At 32.6% G+C, this 22,935-nt stretch overlaps 1 protein-coding gene across 1 annotated transcript; it reads right to left on the minus strand.

The window, feature by feature from the left end:
• Positions 1-55: 55 nt before the first annotated feature.
• On the minus strand, positions 56-21,311 carry LOC115236576. Its single transcript, XM_029809107.1, has 2 exons — positions 20,838-21,311; positions 56-4,721 (listed from the first exon to the last, which is right to left on the minus strand). The coding sequence occupies exons 1-2, from the start codon at positions 20,852-20,854 to the stop codon at positions 3,746-3,748; spliced, it is 993 nt and encodes a 330-aa protein (XP_029664967.1). The 5' UTR covers positions 20,855-21,311; the 3' UTR covers positions 56-3,745.
• Positions 21,312-22,935: the final 1,624 nt, after the last annotated feature.

Below are 22,935 nucleotides of genomic sequence, written 5' to 3' on the forward strand. Positions count from 1 at the left end.
TTATGTACTTGTAATTATGTAATTTATCCTATCTTATTTCAATTTTTAGTCCGCCAATGGCTCAATAATAATTTTACCGCAAAAGACTTAGAAAAACATTAGCAATACAACATAATGATGTTTATAATTCTCGCTTTATCCGTTTAATATCATTGAGTTTTGGTCACGAAAAAATTCGTATATATATATATGAATATACCCGTGTAATCGTTCAGCAATAAAATGCTTTTGCTTGTGTTACGCGTGAAACGGTACAAGAGTAATGTAAAAGTAGTTGCCCGGAAAAAAGACGTCCTTCTTAGTATTTCAAATTTATATGGTCAATTACCAAAAAATGTGGTTCGGAGGCGAGCAACTCGTCGTCAGTACGGCTGTTCCTTGCAGATATTAAAGTAAATGCGTTGTAACGGGTTGTAAGTGGTTCTCATTCAGGTACAAAGCGGTCTAACAGGACCATAAACACAGAGATAAGCAGATTCATTAGTTTCTGTCTTATTGATCAAAAGCTTATTCACGTTTTTATTGTGGTTCTAAAATATAACGAGTATTGCAATTTAATAGATTATATATATATAAAACATTAGTAAGCCATTCATCTTATATTTGCTGCTATTCTTCATGTGCACATAAACTTTCTTATTAATCAAGTTTTATGAAAAGAATAATAAAATTATCTACAAAAATACTAAGAATCCCATAAAATAGAAGTTTTAAAATAATAATTGCTAGAGTATATTAATTATTAATTTTAAACGTATATTATATACACCTGATTAGGCATTGGCGAAAAATTCCGATCTTTGCTATGCTAACAGGATGAATAAAGAAATAAGACCGGTTCTCATTAATGGCTGCAATTTGATCGCTAACTTCATTATCCCATGCCATGATCATAAAAACATTCGTTGAATTACCGCAATCGTAATTAATATACTTTAATGCGCGCACCGCAATTTATAATTAAAGAAACTATGATTCAAATAAGAACAGAAAAGAATCTTATTATACAAATCTTAATTAATAAAATTCTATTATCACAAATAATATAATTCAATTAATACTAAGGAGTTTAAAAATCTCACACAGAGTTTATGTGAAAAATAATCTGTTTGTAAAATTATCTCGAATTGTGAGGATTTGTCTATTTAATATCTGTGAAAAAATTCCAAGCCAAAAAATCACGAGAAGAACTAATATATAATATATATAATTACTAGAGCACATTGAAAATAGTTAGAAATACTATCATTTTTAAGTATCAAATGTAAATCTGACCTTACAAAAAATAAAAATTAATAATATACTTAATAACTTGACATTTTGCACACGACAGAAGATACGAATTTTTCATCAAATAACGATAACGGTGAATATTATCCACAATTAAAGAACCACTAATGTATTGATTAAACATATATAAAAAAATACAAAATATATGTACATGGGTATTCGAAAAATATTCACCGCTACAAACTGTATACAAAGGATTATAAATATTTTTATTCGTTATATTGAATACCTTATTACAATCGAGCATTCTTACCTACGATTTATATGATATATGTACGGAAAAATATACGTAGAAAAAAAAATATTTAATTAAAAAGATTTTCGCGTCAATGCACGTAGATCTACATATTACGTAAAAATATGTATTGTCCAGTCTTCATAAAAAATCCGTCTATAATCATGTTATATTGATCAAGGATTCGATATACGTTATCAATCAATCATGATTATGAACGACGGACGCATAGAAATAGTATATCCGCGTGTTATACTTATAAAAATATACTATACAGCGTTAATTAGCGATTAACAATTAATTAACTTAACTTAGCGACACAGAATTTGATTATAGGATCATAGCCGATCTTTCAGCGGGAAGTAACATTTGGAATGCGATCGCTGATTTCTTTCTCTCTCTCTCTCTCTCTTGCAGTTTGAAAAAATCCGATCAATTGCAAAACTTTGCGCTTAATCAGAGATTCGTTCAAGAATAAAATCTAACTTATTTGATACTCAAGCTCTGTAGAGAAAATGTTAACTTCTCAGTTTTGTAGTAGATCAACATCATGTAGCATGTTTGAACTAATCTACATAAGTAGAAATATATAATATTTCCTAGCATTTTTGTAATGAGTCTTATATAAATAAAAGAGCAAATGGATAAAGAAGCTAAATTATTATATAATATGATTTAAACGCTATAGTAAATAATAGTGTAATCAATATTCATATCAAATGTAAATAGTGTCATCTAATGTGGAACGGACATGGAACATTGATTAATCTCAATATGTAATACTATCGCGCTTTTTAAGTTAGCAGTGCAGTGTTCTTCGGTTATAAGATCGTTTGAAACCAACTATGATCTTAATAACCGAATTTATTTATCTTTCAGGAATTGTCCCAGCGGCTTAGCGATAAAGTTGAATAAAAATAAGAACGAGGGACATGTAAAGTTGAATATTTTCGCTTTTGGCATCAGATAAGGTTTAAAGCTTGCGTGGTGAAAAAATAGAGAATATAACCCGCGATTATCCTATAACCGAAAGAAAAAACGATCGTATAATTGGAGAGAATATCTTATAGAATACAAAAGTAAAAAATAATTATTGTATTGAATTATTCGAAAAGTTCGTAGCAATTTTTACAAAAAAGAATAGAAGATAATATATATATTACATATTTTTTTTATATATTCTTTTAGATAATCCTTACGTATGCATTGTTTTTGTTGACGACCTGTAGTCATTTTTAGAGTACAGCTTAAAAATTCTTAGATTTTGCAAGCTTCGAAGTTTTTATTGTTAAGAAAATTCTGCAAAAATTAAAATAAACAATAATCGGGGAATATTAAATCTTGTAAACATCTAGCACAATCTATGGTAGAATACATTTTTCAGCCTAGCTGCACAAATTTTTGCTGCATCCTGCAAAAAAACATGAGATTAAGCATTGCTTTAAAAGAAAACAACGCTTTTTTTATTAGTTAATCTAGACAATTTTTGTGTTATTAAAATATCACTTCTCAGAATATGTATGTATGTTATTAAATAGCTCTTTCTTCATGACATGTTACGATATGTTCAATTATTAATTAAAAATCATTACGAACTTTTACGCGAACGATTCAATATGTGTGTATAATTACTTATATATCTATATAATATGTATGTGTATGTGTCAATAGATATATAATACAACTCCAAAAAAAAAAAAAACATGATATGCTCATTCACTTGTCGCTCTTGAAGCATAAATTTAGTTATGTAGCAATAAAAATGTAAATGTTATCAATCTCAATTTTTCGCGATGTGTGAAATGAATTAAATTATCAATATAGCATTGTATATATAAAATTAAATATATATATATAAAACGAATTATCGACAAACTACGACAATGAGATTTACACTTTTGCATTTGTGTAATATTTACTTATCGATAGATTTTTTAAGTAAAAAAAAAATTGATAACGATATACATCTATAACAGAACTGGGACAGCAAAATGCACGTGGCCTTAAATAAAAACTATCATATGCGATATAAATCTGAAAGTCTCTGTTTCTCTCTCTCTTTCTTTTTCTCTCTTCTGCGTTTTGTCGTTGTCTCTATTCGAACGGCGACCCCTGATCCTATACAAACAGAGTATTATATACGTCTACTTAGGTTAACAGAGGCTTACGGGCCACTTAACACGTTACATGATTGTGCACAATTACACGAGGAGTCAAGGATTAAGGTAGGAGAGGATGATAGTACACTGGTTTGCGACTTTTTTCCATAATGTAAAAAGCCTTGGGTTTGCCATTTCCGGGGAAATTTTTATGGATGCTGGTAGAACCCGTCTTTGTGAAAATTGGCGCATAATATGACATGGCAGCTTTCTTTCGATGCTTCTTCATCTTCGGCACAGTGTTTTTCGAGCCGTGGAAATCATTGGTGAGATGGATCCTATGTACGTTTAAATCGTCCAGTCTATACAACTTGTTGCCAGAGTCGTCACTATTCTTCTCTGTCAATTTGAATTTGATATTGTTGTCTGGATAGGTAAGCCTTTTGTCGTTATTTCTGACGTGTTTTGTCGTTAGTGGCCTTTGGTAAGAATGAAGCTTATCATCGCCAACATGATATTCGTTATTCTTGCCGATCGTATCGAAAGAATAAAATTTATTCATTATAATTTTCGTGGAGGACGTTTTCTGCCGTTTCTTCGTATCGTCCAGTCTCTTCCTCGCCTGATCCATTAATTGATTCAGTTGGAGACGCTTTTTCTCCGTCACTTTTTTGACGACCGGTAAATTCCAATGATAAATCTTGGCAGGTTTACCGTTTCCTTGAAAACCCACCGGAAAACTCGGACCAGTCTTGGTCACTTTATCATCGTTGACGGATTTGTGAGGCTTCGTAATAGTGTAGTACGGAGGACTAGCCGGAAGCTTCACGATGTAAATGTGACTGTCGCGGTGACCGTGACGACGACTGTAAGGTTGATGTATACGCGTTTGCGAGCTAAGTCCCGGTGGTTCAGGCCCAGCTAACCGCTTCTTGTGATGACCGTCGGGTATTTGAAGAGGCGCAAGCCCGAGTCGGTTTAGGATAGCCGCGTTGCTCGTATGGACTGTCTCGAAATCGGATGTATTTTCCGCGGAAATAGTTGCCGTAGCGAGATTGCTGGAGAACACTAGCAGGAAGCCACTTAAAAGTAATAATCTAAAACAAAAATTACATTACAATATGATTATTATGTAGATCATTCACATGTACATATGTAAATAATAATATAATAATAATAATAATAATAATTTATTTTAATAATAATTATAATAATTTAAATAGTTTTTTCATATACGTGATTCATACATTAAAATAATAATAGATCTAAGTTCACAATAGATAGTAACGGCCCAAGTCAAAGATCATTATCACCTGTTATAAACGTAAAGATTTTAAGATTGCGACAATTATCGCTTATTCGGAAGAATTGTGTGAACAAGATTGTGTGAACGACGTTGCGAACGCGTAGCGTTTGTGCTCGAGTCTCAAGATCTAGATGAAGAAAAGGTAGAGTTACGTCGAGGGACGATTCATCATGAGTCACGACTGCCACATCGCATGGAACCAACGGAAGAAGTCGCCTAACCATGACCCTGAGCACTGGTGGTACGTACGTACGTACAAGAAATTCAAGGGAAGGAACGTAAAGTCTAATCCTTCAACCATCTGGTTGTTCTGGCTTCATATCAAAAAAATAATACAATTCAGGAATTTCAGAGCGAGCGTACAAGTGATGACTGTCTGTCAAGAAGGAATCTAGAAATTTTATGAGGCGAGGAATCTAAAATATTGCGAGAATAAATAAGTGCCAATTCGCTCCGCGCTTACGAACAGTATATTGTGTTTGTTGGTGAACTGCGCGATAAATAACCTTCTCTTACTTAATTGCCTGCTACACCCAGAATAAAGCACGTTAATTATCTCGCATTTCTCTTATATTTTTACGATAGGATGTGTGTCTTTAATGAAATAAACGGTGTTTCAACAGCTCGCGTTTCAACATTCACGACTGAACTTGATAATTGATTAAACGAAAAAAAATGTCAAAAAGTTCTCTATAACTCTATGATAAAATGTATACGAGTTATTATAACAAAATGAGATCTTTTTTTAGAGATTCGAGGAATTGAAAAAAAGAAATTTGTACAATAAAGATGTATAAGATGCTGCAGAATTTTATGCATAATTATAAGCAACGCATTGGCGTCTTAGAAATAATGAAATATTCGCTTGTTCGGTGATCGACTGTGTTTAGTAAGTCACAATGTCCATCGGTCCTGAAAGTTGGAACGTCCATCATGCAATAACCGTAAATTAATATGCCAGCCAAGCATCTCCCTCGTGAAATTATTCCTCCATCCAGCGAGATACTTGACGTGGTTATTCATAACGACGCGACGCTCATGTATCCGGGAAAGAAGCTGGAAGAACGAATATGAGAAAGGAAAAGAAAGAAAGTTATGTTACTTCCAAGTAATAATCGAGCGTTTTTTTAGAACTCAATATTACAAATAATTATATAATATTAATGAGAAGAGAGGGAGAGAGAGGGAGAGAGAGAGAGAGAGAGAGAGAGAGAGAGAGAGAGAGAGAGATTCTCATGCATAATATATATAAATCATTTTACTTGCAATTGTCGAAAAATTGAACGAGAGTACAATAAACAATTTTCTGAAAATTGTAAACACTTAAAGGAATATACAAAATGTGAATTATATATGTTTATCGGGCAATATATATGTCCAAATACGATGCATGGGAAGCAAGCTATCATTGTAAAATAGACGAATTATTGTTGTACGAATAATCATGTTTCATAAAATATACAGTGTTAATAGATGAATTATCATTGTCATTTCGACCTAAAAATGTACTGACCGAGATGTAGTAGCGTAAATAAATGCTTCGAGACCACGCCTTTTTACTCATTAAGATTCTAATCGAGGCACAGTTATGCATTGGCTGTAAGATCATTATGTGCGATTACATTTAAAATTATATTGCAATTAACAATCTTTTAGAGAAAAAAAATTGTTAAAATTCGTTAGTTTTTTTAGTGAAAACTAAATAAGTATAATGTTCTAATATAAAATACACTATGTATTTATATAATTTTTGTTATATTTTTTATATTTAAGTTATAATTATTTTTAATAAGTTACAAAAATATTTGCACACATATATATATACGTATAAAAATATATTTACTCTAAAAATAATTATAACAATAAGAGATAAGATAAATACATGAACCAAAAGACAGATGGATAAATTAAAAATTACGTTACATTTTTCCAATAATTTTATTTATTACCCCGCGTCCAAGAACACAAAAACATGTATATTTGAGAGAAATAACAGTAAGAAGGTACACGCGCAGCAGCTTGAAAGAACGCGGAAGAGAATTCGAAGAGGAGAGTTCGAATTAGCCTGACGAGGAAAGAGCTCGAGAAGTGTGAAGAGGAGGAATAAAAGAGGAGCGGAAAGTAGCCGCGGAGTGCGAGCACGTGCATGCGCATGCAGGTAGGTAGGTATGCGTGAGAAAAGCTCACAGTTGGAAACCCAAGGTGGATATCGGTGGAGAGACGGAAAGGTAACGCCTGGTTGGAATGAAGGATGGAAAGGAATACCAACGTTAACGTGATCGCGATGACTGGAGATTAATCTTCATGATCATCCTCGTCGGTGTGAGGTGTCCACCTCTCGGCTTAACTCGATTTAACGACGGATATCGAATCATTTAACTCTCGAGAAATCTTGTTAGATCGGTTATATTGCTCTAACTACGCCAACCCTCGCAGGTCTCACATTTCGTGAATGCACGTGACTCGTGTGTGTAAAGTACATTGACCCGTTTGTTTGACTGTACACACAAGGGGTATTTCAATACTTATTGAGATCCTCGAGTTTATCTATGATCTGTGACGAGCGTTTTGAGAGACACGTCTTGAAGGTGTGAAAAGTACCTTTTAAAACAAGTTGTTGGAACGGTTATATGTTCATGAATTACTATGTTTCGCGTATCTTTACTATTATATATTTACTAGTACCTATAAACCTTTGGATTGACTATATATCCCAGTTGTCGAGTTCATGTGAATATGCCCAGGTGCATCGCAAGAACGTTTGTATATGTGTGAACAGATTATGACGCTTTATGCAGGAAATGTACGAGATAGAGAAAAGTTTCTATTATCTCGATAGCGAGAATATTACTCTCATTGATGACAAAATGTAACAGAATTGTTTAAAACTCGAACAAAAATTGTTTCTCGAATTTCTCGACTTTTACAATATAATTTATATGTTACTTATTGCAATCTTTTATAATTTAAATTACGTTGCAAGAAAGTAAATGCAGGTAAAATGTCACAATTAAATAAATAAACTAGAAATGCATACAAATTTAGATTAGTTTTTCGTGACAATTTTTTATACAAGTTCGATAGATATAAATAAAAAAACAAGTCAAATAAAAGCAATCATTAAATTAATATAAATTCTTATCTCCAGGTTTTATCCGTACGATAAGTTCTCTTGTATAGCGTGAGAACTTATATGTAAAAAGAAGAAAAACATGGCTGTAAGTATAATAATAGTAAATAGCTATGTGTATCGAAAAATCCAGTTCATCGACACGAACGGAACCATTTATTGATTTACTTATAACGCGACTATATACATAAAACCGCGAACATGCTGCATTTGCGTCGCGTTGATTCTGATTCATTTTAATATTGTCTTTGATAATGTAGTTTTATCGGAATTCGGCACGAGAGGTTTCAAATCATGTTTTTAAATCCGCCTGTTATTACTTATTGAATTTTTCATTCTATGTTCAAACTTTGATTGATTTGCATGAACCATTATTTGTAAATAACTTTTTAATAATTAACGAGCTAAAATCTTTTAAAAGAGTTACTCAAAAATCATGATCGTAACGATATATGTCAAGATCAAGATTGTCGGGAGAGAATACATTAATGTAAAGATTTATCCAATTTAATATTTAGTATTAATTCCAATCTCGAGATTCTATATTTTCTTGCTTTTAACACTGAAATATTTTCGAGACGGAATGCAAATGGGCAATAAGTACAAGAATCCTGGACGAAAAGAAAAGAAGAAACAAGAAACATTGCTGAGAATAAAGAAAATAAATATTACAAGATTTCAAAACTTGTTTTATGCATCCTAAAATTTAATTAATTAATTAAACAAATAAACAATAAATGAATACACACAAATAAAAATCAGCGAAAGGCAATAAATTCGCGGCGATAGCGATCGTCAAACGACGTCATCGATTCCGTACTGCACCAACCAGCTTACATATATGTATATAGTACTAGTACTCTCTCTCTCACGGCTCATTAAATTCACAAGCCATTGCCAAGAAACATGACATTGGTGGGCAGACATACATGAAGGAGAGAGAGAGAGACCTAGAGAGAACCGTGAAAAAACTTGGACGGCTGCATGCTCGCGCAGGCATGTTCTTAAGTTCCAAGCGGATCTTGAATGGAAGGAGCACGGAAGTAATGAACGACGTGCTTTTTGCCGTGGTCACACCGAGAGCAACGGGCGCGAGGAGGACGTTCAGTGGACGTATTAGCGTTGAACGACTCTCGTTAGAAAGCGCTGTAATAACTCTACTACTCTCGTAATCAAAGACGTAGCCTTAATCATCGCCATCAACACGCGCTACGCTTTATTATCGCGGAGTTAGTTCAACATGACTATTAAAGTTCGTATGCGTTACTAATTAATCTGTAGGTCCGATTTTCTCCGCTCTATTCCGGTCAGTAATTTGCGGTCCGCGTTCGCGAACTGAGATACGATTAACGAGCATAAGTTAGTAAAAGAATCAAGAAAACTATCGGCGCAAACAAGTATCTATTCTAACAAGTTATTCTCATTTCAACTGAAGCAATTATAAGAAATAGAATGCAAACTTTTGCATAAATAAATAATTTTTATCAATGTTTCAATTTCGTAACACAACTCTGATATATGTAAAAAATGTTTCCAAGATTATTGTATTAACAAAATATCAATTAATAAATTTTCATAATTAATAGCATTTCGGGAAAACTACAGAAAAACTAGCATAAAAGAATGAGCATAAAAACGTTTGTCCCTCGATTGTGAATAAAATGAAAAAAAAAAACATGAGATGGAAAAAGACATCCTTTGCGATGCATTTTTTGTATTTACCTTGTCCGTTGTATTTACATTGTATAAATTTACCAACGCGTCGTATTCTCTTGGAAAATATTGCGCGTGTATGGATCCATGCATATATTGCAACAGATAATCTCACGTGAGAAGACTATAGTATCAATTACCGCAGACTGCACACTTTGTAAGAAACTTAATACATAGCTTAATTAATTTAACTAATTAAATAATTAAGTAATTAATTTAACTCAATTAATTTTTTAGTAATAAAGAAAATTCTCTCTTGAGTTCTTCATATGTATTGCACTTCATATGTATTCGAGCTTAGAAGTTCGAAATATAAATTAAATAATCAATAAAAATAAATATTTTACAGCGAAATAAATTGTCTTAAGAATCGAAAGAAAATTTCAAAGGATTCAGGCATACGGTTAAAGATACCACTAACAAATATTTCAATATCGCAAACTTGTTTAAGAGAATCACTAAATTATTGCATAAACATTAAAATATAAAAAGAATCTCATATTTCTTAATATAAAGGCAAGTTATTTGCTCAAGCTTCGTATAAATTACGTTATGCCTCGCATACTTTCGTCCGTGCACGAAGAAACCCCTAAAAGTATCTAAAGATATTCAAGTAATCGTAGCTTGCAAGGGTTTAAAATATTGCATCAAATGTCGAGTATAGATTTATGGCTTCAAAGAGTTAATTATCAAAGGTGAAGGGAGACTATAAAGGAGTCAAGTTTTAAATTACTCCAGGAAGATAATTAAACTCTTGTTACGATAATACCATTGTTTGATTACTTCAATTTAAAATCAATTTTTTTTTCGCTATTTAATAGATTAACAAGGCATGCAAGAGATAGAGACAGAGAGAGAGAAAGGGTGGAAAGAAACAAAAAAAAAAAAAAGTTTAACAAACACAAAGTAATGCGACTCACACACGAGCAGGCTTTGGCCTCCCTTAGGTATTGTTTCGGTCACGTAGCCCTTCAGCCGTCTGTGCTATAAGAGACTCGAGAATCTCGGATACGTAATCTCGCGCATTGATCCTCCGCCTCTAATGGTCGACGAAACCTGTTACTTTCCCTGACTTGGAGACGGCTAAGATTTCGCTTGCAACGAATCCTCCGACGACCGTTTTCTGCGCCGATAGGCGCACTAATTGGCGCAGTTACATGCTCGCGGATTCCACGTTAATTAACTAATTGGATTATTACGGGCGGACCATAAACGTTGATGCGATCTGTCGCGATGATCGTTTTGTCGTGACATCTCGACGCGCACGACAACTCGTTATCGTCGCTTTGACGATAATTTTAAAGGATAAAAAAAAATTTTATATTCATCGGTAGACGAAGCGCAAACTCATCCTGCTAAACGGACACTCATAGGTCTGAGATTAGAATCCTGTATAATCTGTGTAATTGGATGCTTCCCGATGCAGACCTGGACACGGAGCCCAGATCCAGCCTCCTCGCGTGAGTAAAGGCAGCATTGCTAACTTAAGAATTTTGCGGCCAAATTTACAAGAAAATAAAATAGTTGCTAAAAGCTACATCTTGTTTTATTTATTTTGTAATTATGAATTGACGACATTAAAGACAATATAGAAATCCTCTGAATTATCTCTTGACTTCATTCGGATGTACCATTGAATTCTGATGTTAGTTTTTTTTTTGTCTGTTATCGCGAGTTCTCTCTTTTGCTTAAATAACTTTTATGAATAGTTTTAAAAAGATTGGAAATAATACTAGTTATTCCGTATTATTCCGATATATCACCAATTGAGTGCTACGATTTTGAACTAAAATCTGAAGCTTTTAATATCTTTGTTTAATTCATTTTGGTTTTAGAATAAATAAAAGAGAATAAATAATAGCCACACATTTTTTTATCAAAAATTATGAGTCTTGTAATATTAAATAATAGTTGGTATAAAAATTAGAAAATATACAGATACAAGTATATAAAATGCACTTTGTACAAATGCAAATGAACAATTTCGCATTTATATCGATTGAGAGAAATACTACATGCAACTATAGCAATTATCTTCATAAAAGAATGTGTCTGCGACACATATATACGGTGCAACATGTACCTATGTATCGGAAACGTGATGAACATAGATAACTGTTTTAACGGGTTTCTTATATGTCGACGCTGATCATATGAGGAAGTGCAAACGATCTCGAGAATCTCGTTCTCACGAGCGCCATTTTCCATTCTGCTCAAGCTTCCTGTTCGTATACAGGTGCAATAGCATTCTTTTGATCATTGCGCGAGAAACTACGTAACCAAAAATGCTGAAGCTAAAATAAACGTCTAAAAATCGAATATTTGCTAATTTATCAAGAAAAGAGGGTTGATCATTTTTAATAAATTTTAGATTCAATTTTTTTAAATTAAAATTTTTGATTAACTTATCAAAATTGATCAAAATCATTCTTTTTGTGCATGTTTATTGTAGACAACTGTTCTTTCAATGGTATTAGGTATAAGAAACAAAGTTAAAAGAATTGTTGGTCGGACTGACAATGAGTTCTGGTGACTAGTAAATTTTTCGCAAAACTATTATATTATTTTAGAAAAAAAATACCACGCGTACATGGTATTGAAAAGTAACTCCCTTAGGACGGAAATTCAGAATAGAAAAAAAAAAGTTTGCCCACTGGGCTGTAGTGCACTTGGAACAATGAAAGAGACAAGAATATATTTGCCTAGAACAGCGCAAGAGCCATTGGTGGCTCAGTCATGCACGTGTCCATTGATAGATTGGAAGAAGAAACACAAAGGAATTCTATTGTTAACCAGGAGAATAGGTTCCTGTTCACATTCTTAGTACAAGAAACAGTCATCAAACGATGGATAACCTTGGAATACTCGCATAGTTAATTTTAAAAAAATAATACAAAAATCATTTTACTATTATAATTAGTTATTTTTTTCCACCATTTAAATTAATTTAATGAAAATTTTATTTCAGACTATTCAAAATATTCAAGAAATACTTTATATTATAATTAAAAATATGAAATAAAAGTTAATTTAGTAAGTATTTTGTGTATAACTATATCTCTCAAGGTATTAATTATATCGAGAGCAGAAAAAAAAAATTTTTTTTTAAATAATTATTTTATAGTAAAAAGTTCTTTGACGATAGCAATGTGCATAAACATCAAAAAGATTGTATGAAAAATTTATATATTTTGCAGTCGTTAATCGATAGCACCAAGCAGTGGAAACGGTGGAAGAGAAGAAAGCAACGATAAAACGAAACTATGTAGTCTCGAACTAAGAAGAAGCTAACAAGCCATAAAGAGACGAGAATATATATAAGGATGGAGTCTGAACTCGCACGAAGCAGCTAGCCACGTCTGAAACATCCGCTCGCAATATTTTTTCTTTCTTCCCAATACCATACTTTTTTTCCTTTGCCATCTCCTCCATTTGTCCTAAAATTCTTTTTGCCTTCTTTCCTCTTTCCTTTCTGTAGACTTCCTACCGCGGGATTTAACTTGCGCTCCAATCGAGCCACGATCGGCACGAAAAAAAGAGAGGAAGAGCTTGACCGGTGAATCGTCTGTGTGATTCTGACCGATTTTGGTTAGCTAAATTGTTATCATCTAAATTGCCAAATGCATTTGATTCAAAATATTTTATTCCAGTAATCAATGTGTATTATTTCATATAAATCTATGCGTTAAAAGATTTGCACGATAGTATGAGCAGCGATGAGTAAACGAACAAAATTTACACTGTTATCTTTGCAATATTAATCTTGATAATTAAGTCGGATAGACAGAAAACATCGTAAAATTTCAGAAAGAACTGTCGAGTATTTATGTTTTACAGACACGCACAATCTATAATTGCTCGATCAAAAATCCGTACAATGCCTGAAGGTTCCAGATTCAGACTGTTAATTCCGCACTAGACCAAACCCTGTCATTACGTATCTTCGGCAGTAAACTTTGATTATACGTTTCATGCGAACGTTGAGGGGGAAATTCGAAAAAGTGCAAAAAGAGGAAGAACGCGAGATCACGCCGAGAGACGCCGTTATCACCGATAATTCAAGATATAAAGGCTCTAAGGGAAATGAGATCGTTTTTTTTCAGCGCCAAATTTTTCAAATATTGGTGCAAGTTTAAGCTACAAAGAAGTTATGGAAATAAAACTTTCCTCTTTTCTCTCCACTTTTTTTTGCCGATAAATCTCATCAGTCTCATAAAATCTTTAGATATACTTTTATCGTAATTATACCGTAAATTGTACCGTACGTTTTTCGTAATTATATCGTAAATTTAAAGAGAGTTTAATTTAGTATTTATAAATTAGTATATATGTAGAAACAGGTCAATATAAAGTGCATAATTACAAGAGCATTGTGGCTTTGAAGCAAAACGGTGGAAATAATTTCATTTCCGTAATTACTTAGTAAAAGATGCAAGAGCATACAAATGAAAAAATGGATATAAAATGGTGAAGTTGAGTTAAATTTTACAAGATAATATAATATGAAACAAGCGCATATTTTCAAGTAATTACATCAATGCTATATCATTTATTTACTCCAAGTTACTGTAAAATATTGAATTATTGGAAAATTATGATAAATATACATCTTTAGTGTTTTTCATCTACATATATTTAATTTATGTGTATAGATTTTGAAATTAATAAATAAATCGAGAGATTTTTATGTTTAAACAAATATGATACTAATTTGTCATATATATGTATATCAGAAATTTTCTAAAAAAGATATGATTTAGAAATTCAAATACAAATTTATTAATTACTTTTTATATTTTTGTTTTGTTTTATCTCTTCGAGCTTTAATTTTTTTCTCGTCCAATAACTACTCGAGAAAAAAGTCCATATATAAAATCAAATATAAATATACATAATTATATAAAATATGTCCATTTTTTTCCGGGTATGAATTAACCATCATAAACCTATTGCGATTGTATCGAAATAAAGTACCAAGATAGATAATTTTAAGGCAGAAAAATGTCAGAGCGGTTAATCGATAATATTGCGTGCTATCTCTTCCATCATTTTGCGATCAATTAAGTTCTATTACCTGTAATTCAGAAACACAAGTTAACAGTACTTTCACAGAGGTGATTCGTCAATCATGGTTCAACAATCTCGTGAGAGATGTACCAGAGTATCTATCAAATGGCTTTAATGGCCATAGTGCCATGCAAACGAGCGCGTGCGAGTCGAGAGTCATGCATACGCATAATACTTGAATGCGCGCACATGCTTGCATCGAGAATGGTCGTCCGGGGACGATCAACGCTTATTAAATCAGTGTCAACAACCGAGATTTAAATAATTTCGAATTACATTTAACGACAATTTATCTTTTTAAAGTACAACAATCACGTTTTCGATCAAGTTATTGATCACAATTAAATATATGTATACTTCAACGAAAAGTATTATAACTACATTTTTTTGAATAAATTATACATGTAAAAAATGTATTGTTTAAAAAAAATCAGATTTTGCATTAATTTGAATATAATTTCGACCTTTATAAAAAAAATATGTATTTCTTACAATATATTTTACTTTCTGGGGAAAAAAATTATTATAGAAATAAATTTTTGAAAAGTTACAATGTGTTTTTCATTCATCATCGATTCATCTTGTGTGCATATTAATTTTTTATTATTTTTTAGGAACTACAAACACTAGCAATATATGTGTATTATATGTATTCAAAAAAATTAAAAATTAAAAATATATATGTACAATAAGAGAACCAAATTTGCACAAAATTGTGTGAATCTAAACAATTCCATTTCAACCGAAAATGTTCATCGTCGAATAAAAATTTACTCAGTCATTTACCACATCGCTTCGCTTTGTGACTGTTGAAATATTCATGAGTAGTGAATCAGCCGAACGAGCATATCCGATGCACATACTCCGAACAAATCCCAGACTCCGCTTCTTCCCTCCCATTTATATCGGCTCTTTGACCTCAGCACCATTCTGCATAACGGTGCATCGGCCTGGACGTTTGCCTATTATGTCACTATATTCATATAAGGATAAATCGATAGTATATACCGTAAGGGTTCTCGATCTGGATAAAAGTTTCTTTAATTTCTTGGAAGCGACGCGCAATCAATCTTTGTACGATACATTGCGGAGCGAGAAAAAATACATCGATTCGTGTCTTGGTTTGATGAGATCTCAACCGTCTCATGAAGAACACAGGCAACGAATGAGAGACATTGAATTGCACAAATTTCGCTCTTCCTTCGAGGGAGAAGCACAGATATTAAGAATCAGACAATAATAAAATAATTGATGCAATAATGATTTATAATAATTTAATTAAAAGCTAAAATGTTTCTTGCGAAAAACCATCTACGCACCATCGCAATCTCACATACACATAATAGAGCATTGCTATTTCAGGATTCAATACGCGTATATCGGTAAAATGCCAACATATCACTGTATATTCACCGGCATAGGTACAAGTCTGCAATTATTTCTAAATACGTAGGAGTATCATTTTTTCCCCAAGTCCCTCTGGAATGTACGGTAATCCTAGCCTGTCATTTGCGATTCGTTCTGTACGAGAAGAATTCCTGTATTTAAATCATCATGTTGTCCTTGTTGTCTGCGAAAACCCGAGTACAGTAACAAACTTTATATGATAAAATTTTCCGATTTTAATTCTAAGACTAACATGGGGTGACGTAATTTTAAGATATATTAACTAACAAGAAAAACATCTCAATTCGGAAATTCAGAAATTTATGCGAATACATACTTGATAAATAATTCGCTATTTTTGATTACTCTCTATATTCATTCTGAGGAAATAAATTTTAATTATTGATATAACTATATTTTAAAATCACTATGTCTTTCAGTAAAAAAAAAAAGAAGTAATTTTCCTCTATAAAATTTTGTATATCTCGTCTTTCGTTTGCGGATAATAAAACGGGAAAATATATAGCTCAGTTTCGGGAATTTATTTTACCATATCAAAGTAAATTCTCTCAAGCAAGAGACAAAGATAGGAAAGATAGGACTGTTAAATGTAATATAATATTAATATATACTATATACTATATATTATTGATTGAATATATATCAATATTATGTCAGATTTAACAGTTATCGACGAATAGCTACTTTTATATATCGAAAAGAGTATAAGAAAGTACTAGAAGAGGAAAATGACATCAACGATGATGACAACTATGACAAAGCAGCAGCAGAAGAAGAAACATAGAAAATCTTGAAAATATGCGTGTTCGCATTATTCACGTGCCGATCAGTGCTCTCATGCTGTTAGACATGCATTTACGATCCTATTTATGTGCCTACTTGTGTACATCGCAGGCAGCACGTATATACGTACGTACGTGCCAAGCACGTAATATATCGCGTGTCCTAATCGAAGTGCTACCCCACGTTCTGTTCACTCCTCTTTTACTCGAGGGTCTCCTAACCCAACAAATAGACCTGCCGTCTGGAAATGGTCCCAGTCTGTTTTCTCTCTCTCTTTTTTTCTCGTATATACACATATTCTGCGCGCGTATATATAAGAGCTGCATCGCATTATTTTTACTGCATTGAGATGCACATTTCTGATACATTCATTTTTAACGATTGATTTTTGAAGGTTCTAATGTAAAAGTAATGCAGCTGCAACCCCGTATGCTCTATATCATTGCATACATATAATGATTATCTTGTTTAAAAAATATATAATATATTCTAAACACAAAATAATACACTTCAATAACTCATAAAAATAGTTGATGTTAGAAAATTTTTATATGTGTTACACTAAAGATAAGAACCCCATGGTTTGTCCCCATAGAATTTAATGTAATATGAAATACACGCGCGTACACACACTTATGTACGCACACATATACGGGGGATGCTTGTCAGACTTCACTTTTACGCGGCGAATCTTGAGTAACGTTGAAGAAATCTGACACTTTGTAATCCAAAAAAGATCTACAATCCATTTCAACATCATATGATATGGTTAAACTTGCCGTGGAACGGAATACCATTTCATGGAGTTCGAAATACCATCTGCTATATAAAAAAAAAAAAAACTATGGATAAATGTATTATGTTAGATAAATGTAATAAGAGAAGCAATGGAGGGATGATAACGTCATATTCAGTGTTTTTCCTTTCTATATTCAAAAACTTTATATATAATTTGCATAATCTTTTCTTAACATCAACTGTTTATGAGTATCAAGATGTGTTATTTTATTTGGGATACTCTGTATAATAATTATATAATTGCAATAGAAAGTAAATTTCTTCCTTCACGCGCGCGCGTGTACTCTCTTTTAATATTATATTATCTTAATAAAACTAATTATATATATTTTTATGGAGAAGATATTTCGTCTCTTAAATAGAAAATTTATATCAGGTCTACCGGAAAGTTCTGTCCGTTTTTGGAATAAAACAAATTACAAGTTTTTATTACCGTCAATAAACTTTATTAAATAATGTAATTGCCATTATTCGGAGAAGTATTGTCAGCAACTGGATAATTTAAATACAGCAGTCCAAGAAAAGAGGCCGGCGATAGATAAATAAACGCACTTTGCACGTTTAGAGCACGTTTACGTGGGTACGGGGCTTACGCGCTTACACACCACCTTTCTTCCTTCGCTCATTTTTCCCCCTCTCGTAACGAGAGGGGCCCAGAGTCTTTTCCACCCTCTGTAGTCGGGTGACTAACACACCCGAGGTGGATGATGGTGCCTTTAACGACGATTGCCTCGTGAGGAGAAAAATGACGCGTACGAGTGTGTGTAAAAGAGTGCGTGGGCGACCCCTGACAAAAAAAAAAAAAAAGAAAAAAACATGCACTTGTACCTCCATATGCCAAATTACACGGCCTCTCGGAAATTCGTTGCGTCGATATGAAATTCTTTTTTCGTTGGATAATAACGGAGCCCGAAACGACACAATGTCACGCTATCTACCCGGAGGGATCTTTATATCCGCTATTTAACAAATTGCCGGAATTATGTGTAAAATATTTTTTACTTAAAAATAATGTATAATACGCGATATTTCTTTTGCAGATTTTTCTTTTCCAAGATTCAAAAGGCTTGTAATGTAAGCAAAAATATATTAGAGACATGTAACGCGTTCAATTTTTATTCCCTTTCATTCGTTCAAGTATCAAGCCGCCAAACACTTTATATATGTATACATATATTAAACGTCATACTTTATTTAAGACAGGGATCGTATTGGACCACGACAGCTGATCAATGATATAATCAATAACGCAATTGAAAATGTAGTGATCGTTATATCTTCAGTCTGCTCGCTTAAAAGTAACGAGAAGGGATCGTCTAATGATGATTTATGCATCGCGTATAATTCGAAAGCCTTGCGGCAAACAGTCTCTCGATCGGCATTCTCGTGTATTCTCATCTCTGTAGACTCCATTCGAAGTTAATATTGACCATACTCCCCAATAGACTCTGGCGCCGCCAGTAGACATTCGACGCGTAATCTACGTAAATTCTATGGAGGCAACGTTCGCAAATATTTGCAACAGCTTCTTCGAGATTTCAGATATACGAGTCATGGGCGAGATTCTCACCTTTTTTAATATGTTACATTTAATTCTATACTCATACAGGGTGAGCCAGAATTCGTGGTACAACCAAGGAGAAGGTGACGCTATGCCCCAAAATAAATCGAAATAATTCGACAACTTTTTTTCGATTGAAGCTCCGTTTTCGAGAAAAATAAATTTGAAAATCTATCGAGTTTGATTGAAATTCGATGAATTCGTTTTTCTTGTTAAACTCATTTTTCTCGAAAACGGAGTTTTAATCGAAAAAAAAGTTATCGAATCTTTTCCATTTAGTTTAAAGTGTAGAATCACTTCCCTCTTGGTTATACCACGAATTTCGGTCCACCCTGTATATACGTATATATAAAACTCGTGATATAAATATGTAAAGCAATATATCTTACAATAAAAGCACTTAAAAGTGGCTCGTGTAGCTGTTCCGGTGCCTAAAGCCTAAAGAAAAAGGATGAGACAGAGAGCCAGGCGCATATAAAGTCAAAAAAGAAAAAAGAAAAATGAGACGATGGGAAGGAGGGAGACGGGAGTGGGGCGAAGGGCGAACGAACAGGCGGAGCGACCGGAAAGTCAATATTGCCCGCGCGATATGAGATACGTCAAAATTATTACCGTATTAAAATTTAACTGATAACTCTGAAAGTGCGTCTGGGTAAACTTACTTCATCGTGCGCGCATGTCGTATATGGGTTTTCAATATTCTATGCGCGTCGCGAAAAAGCGCGAAGCAGAAATTGCGAGAGGATAATATACGGCGGATGTTAACACACGAGATACTTCCAGTCGTTCGAAATTTAAATTCAACGCGCGTTCTCTCCACCGTCAAATAAATAAAATGCAAAACTAATCGAATCGTCTATGCCTGGACTGCAAGCTGAAATATGGTTTACAATTTTTTGAAAAACTGAGCAACTCGAACAAATTTTTGTCCTATAAATCTGAATCTAATAATTCTAAATCATTTAAAAATGCAACGAATAAATTTGGTATATACACATCAAAAAGATATTGTGAATATTTATACATAAGTAGTGAGTTTGATAAATATATGAAGAATGCATGTCGCGCTTGCATTGACAATGTGTTTGAATGTGCTTTAGCAAGATATGTCATATGTATGGAGAACTTCATTCAAACTATTGATGTTCACACAAGAAAGTTCTGAAAATATTACCATCGATTGCAAAACAATACGCATAAAAGTATAAAGTCGAGAGGCTGCCACATAATTCTATTTTATGGGCTTATTTTATGGGCAGCCATTGTTAAATCGATAGATTTTATTTCACTCAAAAACTCTTATAAATATCACTTTACGCGTTCATATAAAAGGAAAATATTTTTACGAAAACAAAAACCTTCATTAAAATTTTCAAATGTGTTAATGTAAAATTTTAAAAGATTCAAAGCAACGCTTAAAAAAAAACAAAGTTAAAAGATAATCTTACCTAAATTCTCTGCACATATTTCTTTAGTGATGAACAAATAATTGACGATAATTGGATTCTATCCGTACAATTAGATTTTAATATCGCTGATTATAATGTTTGCGCGAAAGTTGAGACTCACTGAATCGACGTAAATTCAACGTGAACCATACGAGCGCACGACGACGACTGGAGTCCTGGACTCCCACTGGCTCCGGGCAAACCGGGCACAAGTCGAACTGGCACGAAGTGTGTCGGTGAGCACCGAAGATGGCCGAAGCTTCATTTGAAAAGCCGATTGTATCGCGATCTCGTCAATCTTTTATTTGTAAACTTTACCATATTCAAACTGTCGAATATAAGAGAATATGTTTTAAGTTCTCTCTCTCTTTCTTTTCCTCTCTCTTTTTTTCTTTCTTTTCTCAATATTGTTTCTTTAAAATATTTGCGGCGCATACAAGTCGTTAAAAGAATCATGCTGAAATCATTCAAATTGACATAATTATTAAGATTTTTGTTGTATAAATCAACTATGAATATTAAAATTATATAAAATAAATCGATATAAATATAGATATAAATATAATTTGATTATCTAAAATATTTTCGTAAATAATGATACGTTTCATGCTAATAAAATAAATTCTTAAATAAAATGATTGATTAAAATGCATGATTGATAAACAAAATAATAACGATTAGTTTAAACTTATTTCAATAAAAATTTGTAACGATATGTTCATCAATTTTAAATAAAATATTAAGATAATATTTTCAACTTATTAAATAAATTATTCAGAAGTTTTGTCAAAATGTTTAAGCAAAATAAGACTAAGACCCGCATAAAAATGTGTAGAAATTATCATAGTCAGAAATCCATAGAATCAAATAACCTATCTCTATCGACTTCAAATGCTAATAGCAATGGGTGAGTAAAATATTACTGAATGGATAAAATCGTACAACGCGTTAAAAAAAACTAAAAATATTATGTATAATAAAAGTTTCTGTTAATATTATGATTGACTGCAACTGTCTCTGTCTGCCTCTCTCTCCCTCTTTTTAGCATATTGATATAAAATTTATTTTTGATAAGACAAATGTGTCTATTTACGTGATGTGTTTATTTATAAAAGCAATGTGTTGTGATCGTAAAGATTTCATATATAAATTTAAATAAAAATTATTTTTAATTTCTTTTAGATATTCCACCAGGAAATCAAAATGCTTGTCCCCAATAATTTCATTAGCAACGTCAAACGAAAACTACGAATCAATATCTAAACAATCTACCACGGAAGCGCTCGAGAATGCAGCAGTACATTTTGGAGATTTTTATAGTCTTCGGAATAATAATGTAGGAAAAGCATATTATAATAATCTTATAGAAGAGGAAACAACGACGATTAAGAAAAAACGTAGATCGAATTTCACGAGGCAAATGGTGCACAAGTAAAGAAACCTTTCTCTACGATAAGAATAAAATTGAGAAATTTTCGCGAATTGTTAATTCTGATAACATTTTCGAGCGAATTATTTCCCTTCATCAGATTAGAGCGAACGACTGATATGGAGGATTACGCGCGACAAATATCGGCCTTTTTGAAAGAGACTGTAGAGCCGCCTAATTTTAGATTGAATCCATTTTTATCCGAAAATTCTATTCCCGATGGAAGTCGAAGATTTTCGCGTTATCCATTCTGGTACAAGGAACCTCACAAGAAGCTTATCGTTAATGTTCTCAAATCCGATTGTTCAAATTAATCCACGACTCATGAATCTGGTGTTAATTAGTGAAAAGAGAATAATATATCATAATAAAAATAATAAAAAAAACTCAGCATAAAGCAATACATTATACTAAAGAAAAGATGCTGAACATATATATGTTTCTGATGAAGCATCTATTAAAATGCAATTCTTGTAATTTTGACAAAAATTAAATTATTACGTGAACTTATTAAAGATCGCGTATAATTTATGCTACTGTATATACATATGACTATTCTCGTAATTTTATGCTTTAGAAAAAATGAATCTTTTGTCTGTTATTTATTTTTCTTCAAGAAGTATCTTAGATTGATCTCGAAATTCTTTATACAATTATTAGTAAAGGTTA

The sequence above is a fragment of the Formica exsecta genome, unplaced genomic scaffold (genome assembly GCF_003651465.1).
Source record: "Formica exsecta isolate Colony F162 unplaced genomic scaffold, ASM365146v1 scaffold258, whole genome shotgun sequence".
NCBI classification, from domain to species: Eukaryota; Metazoa; Arthropoda; class Insecta; order Hymenoptera; family Formicidae; genus Formica; species Formica exsecta.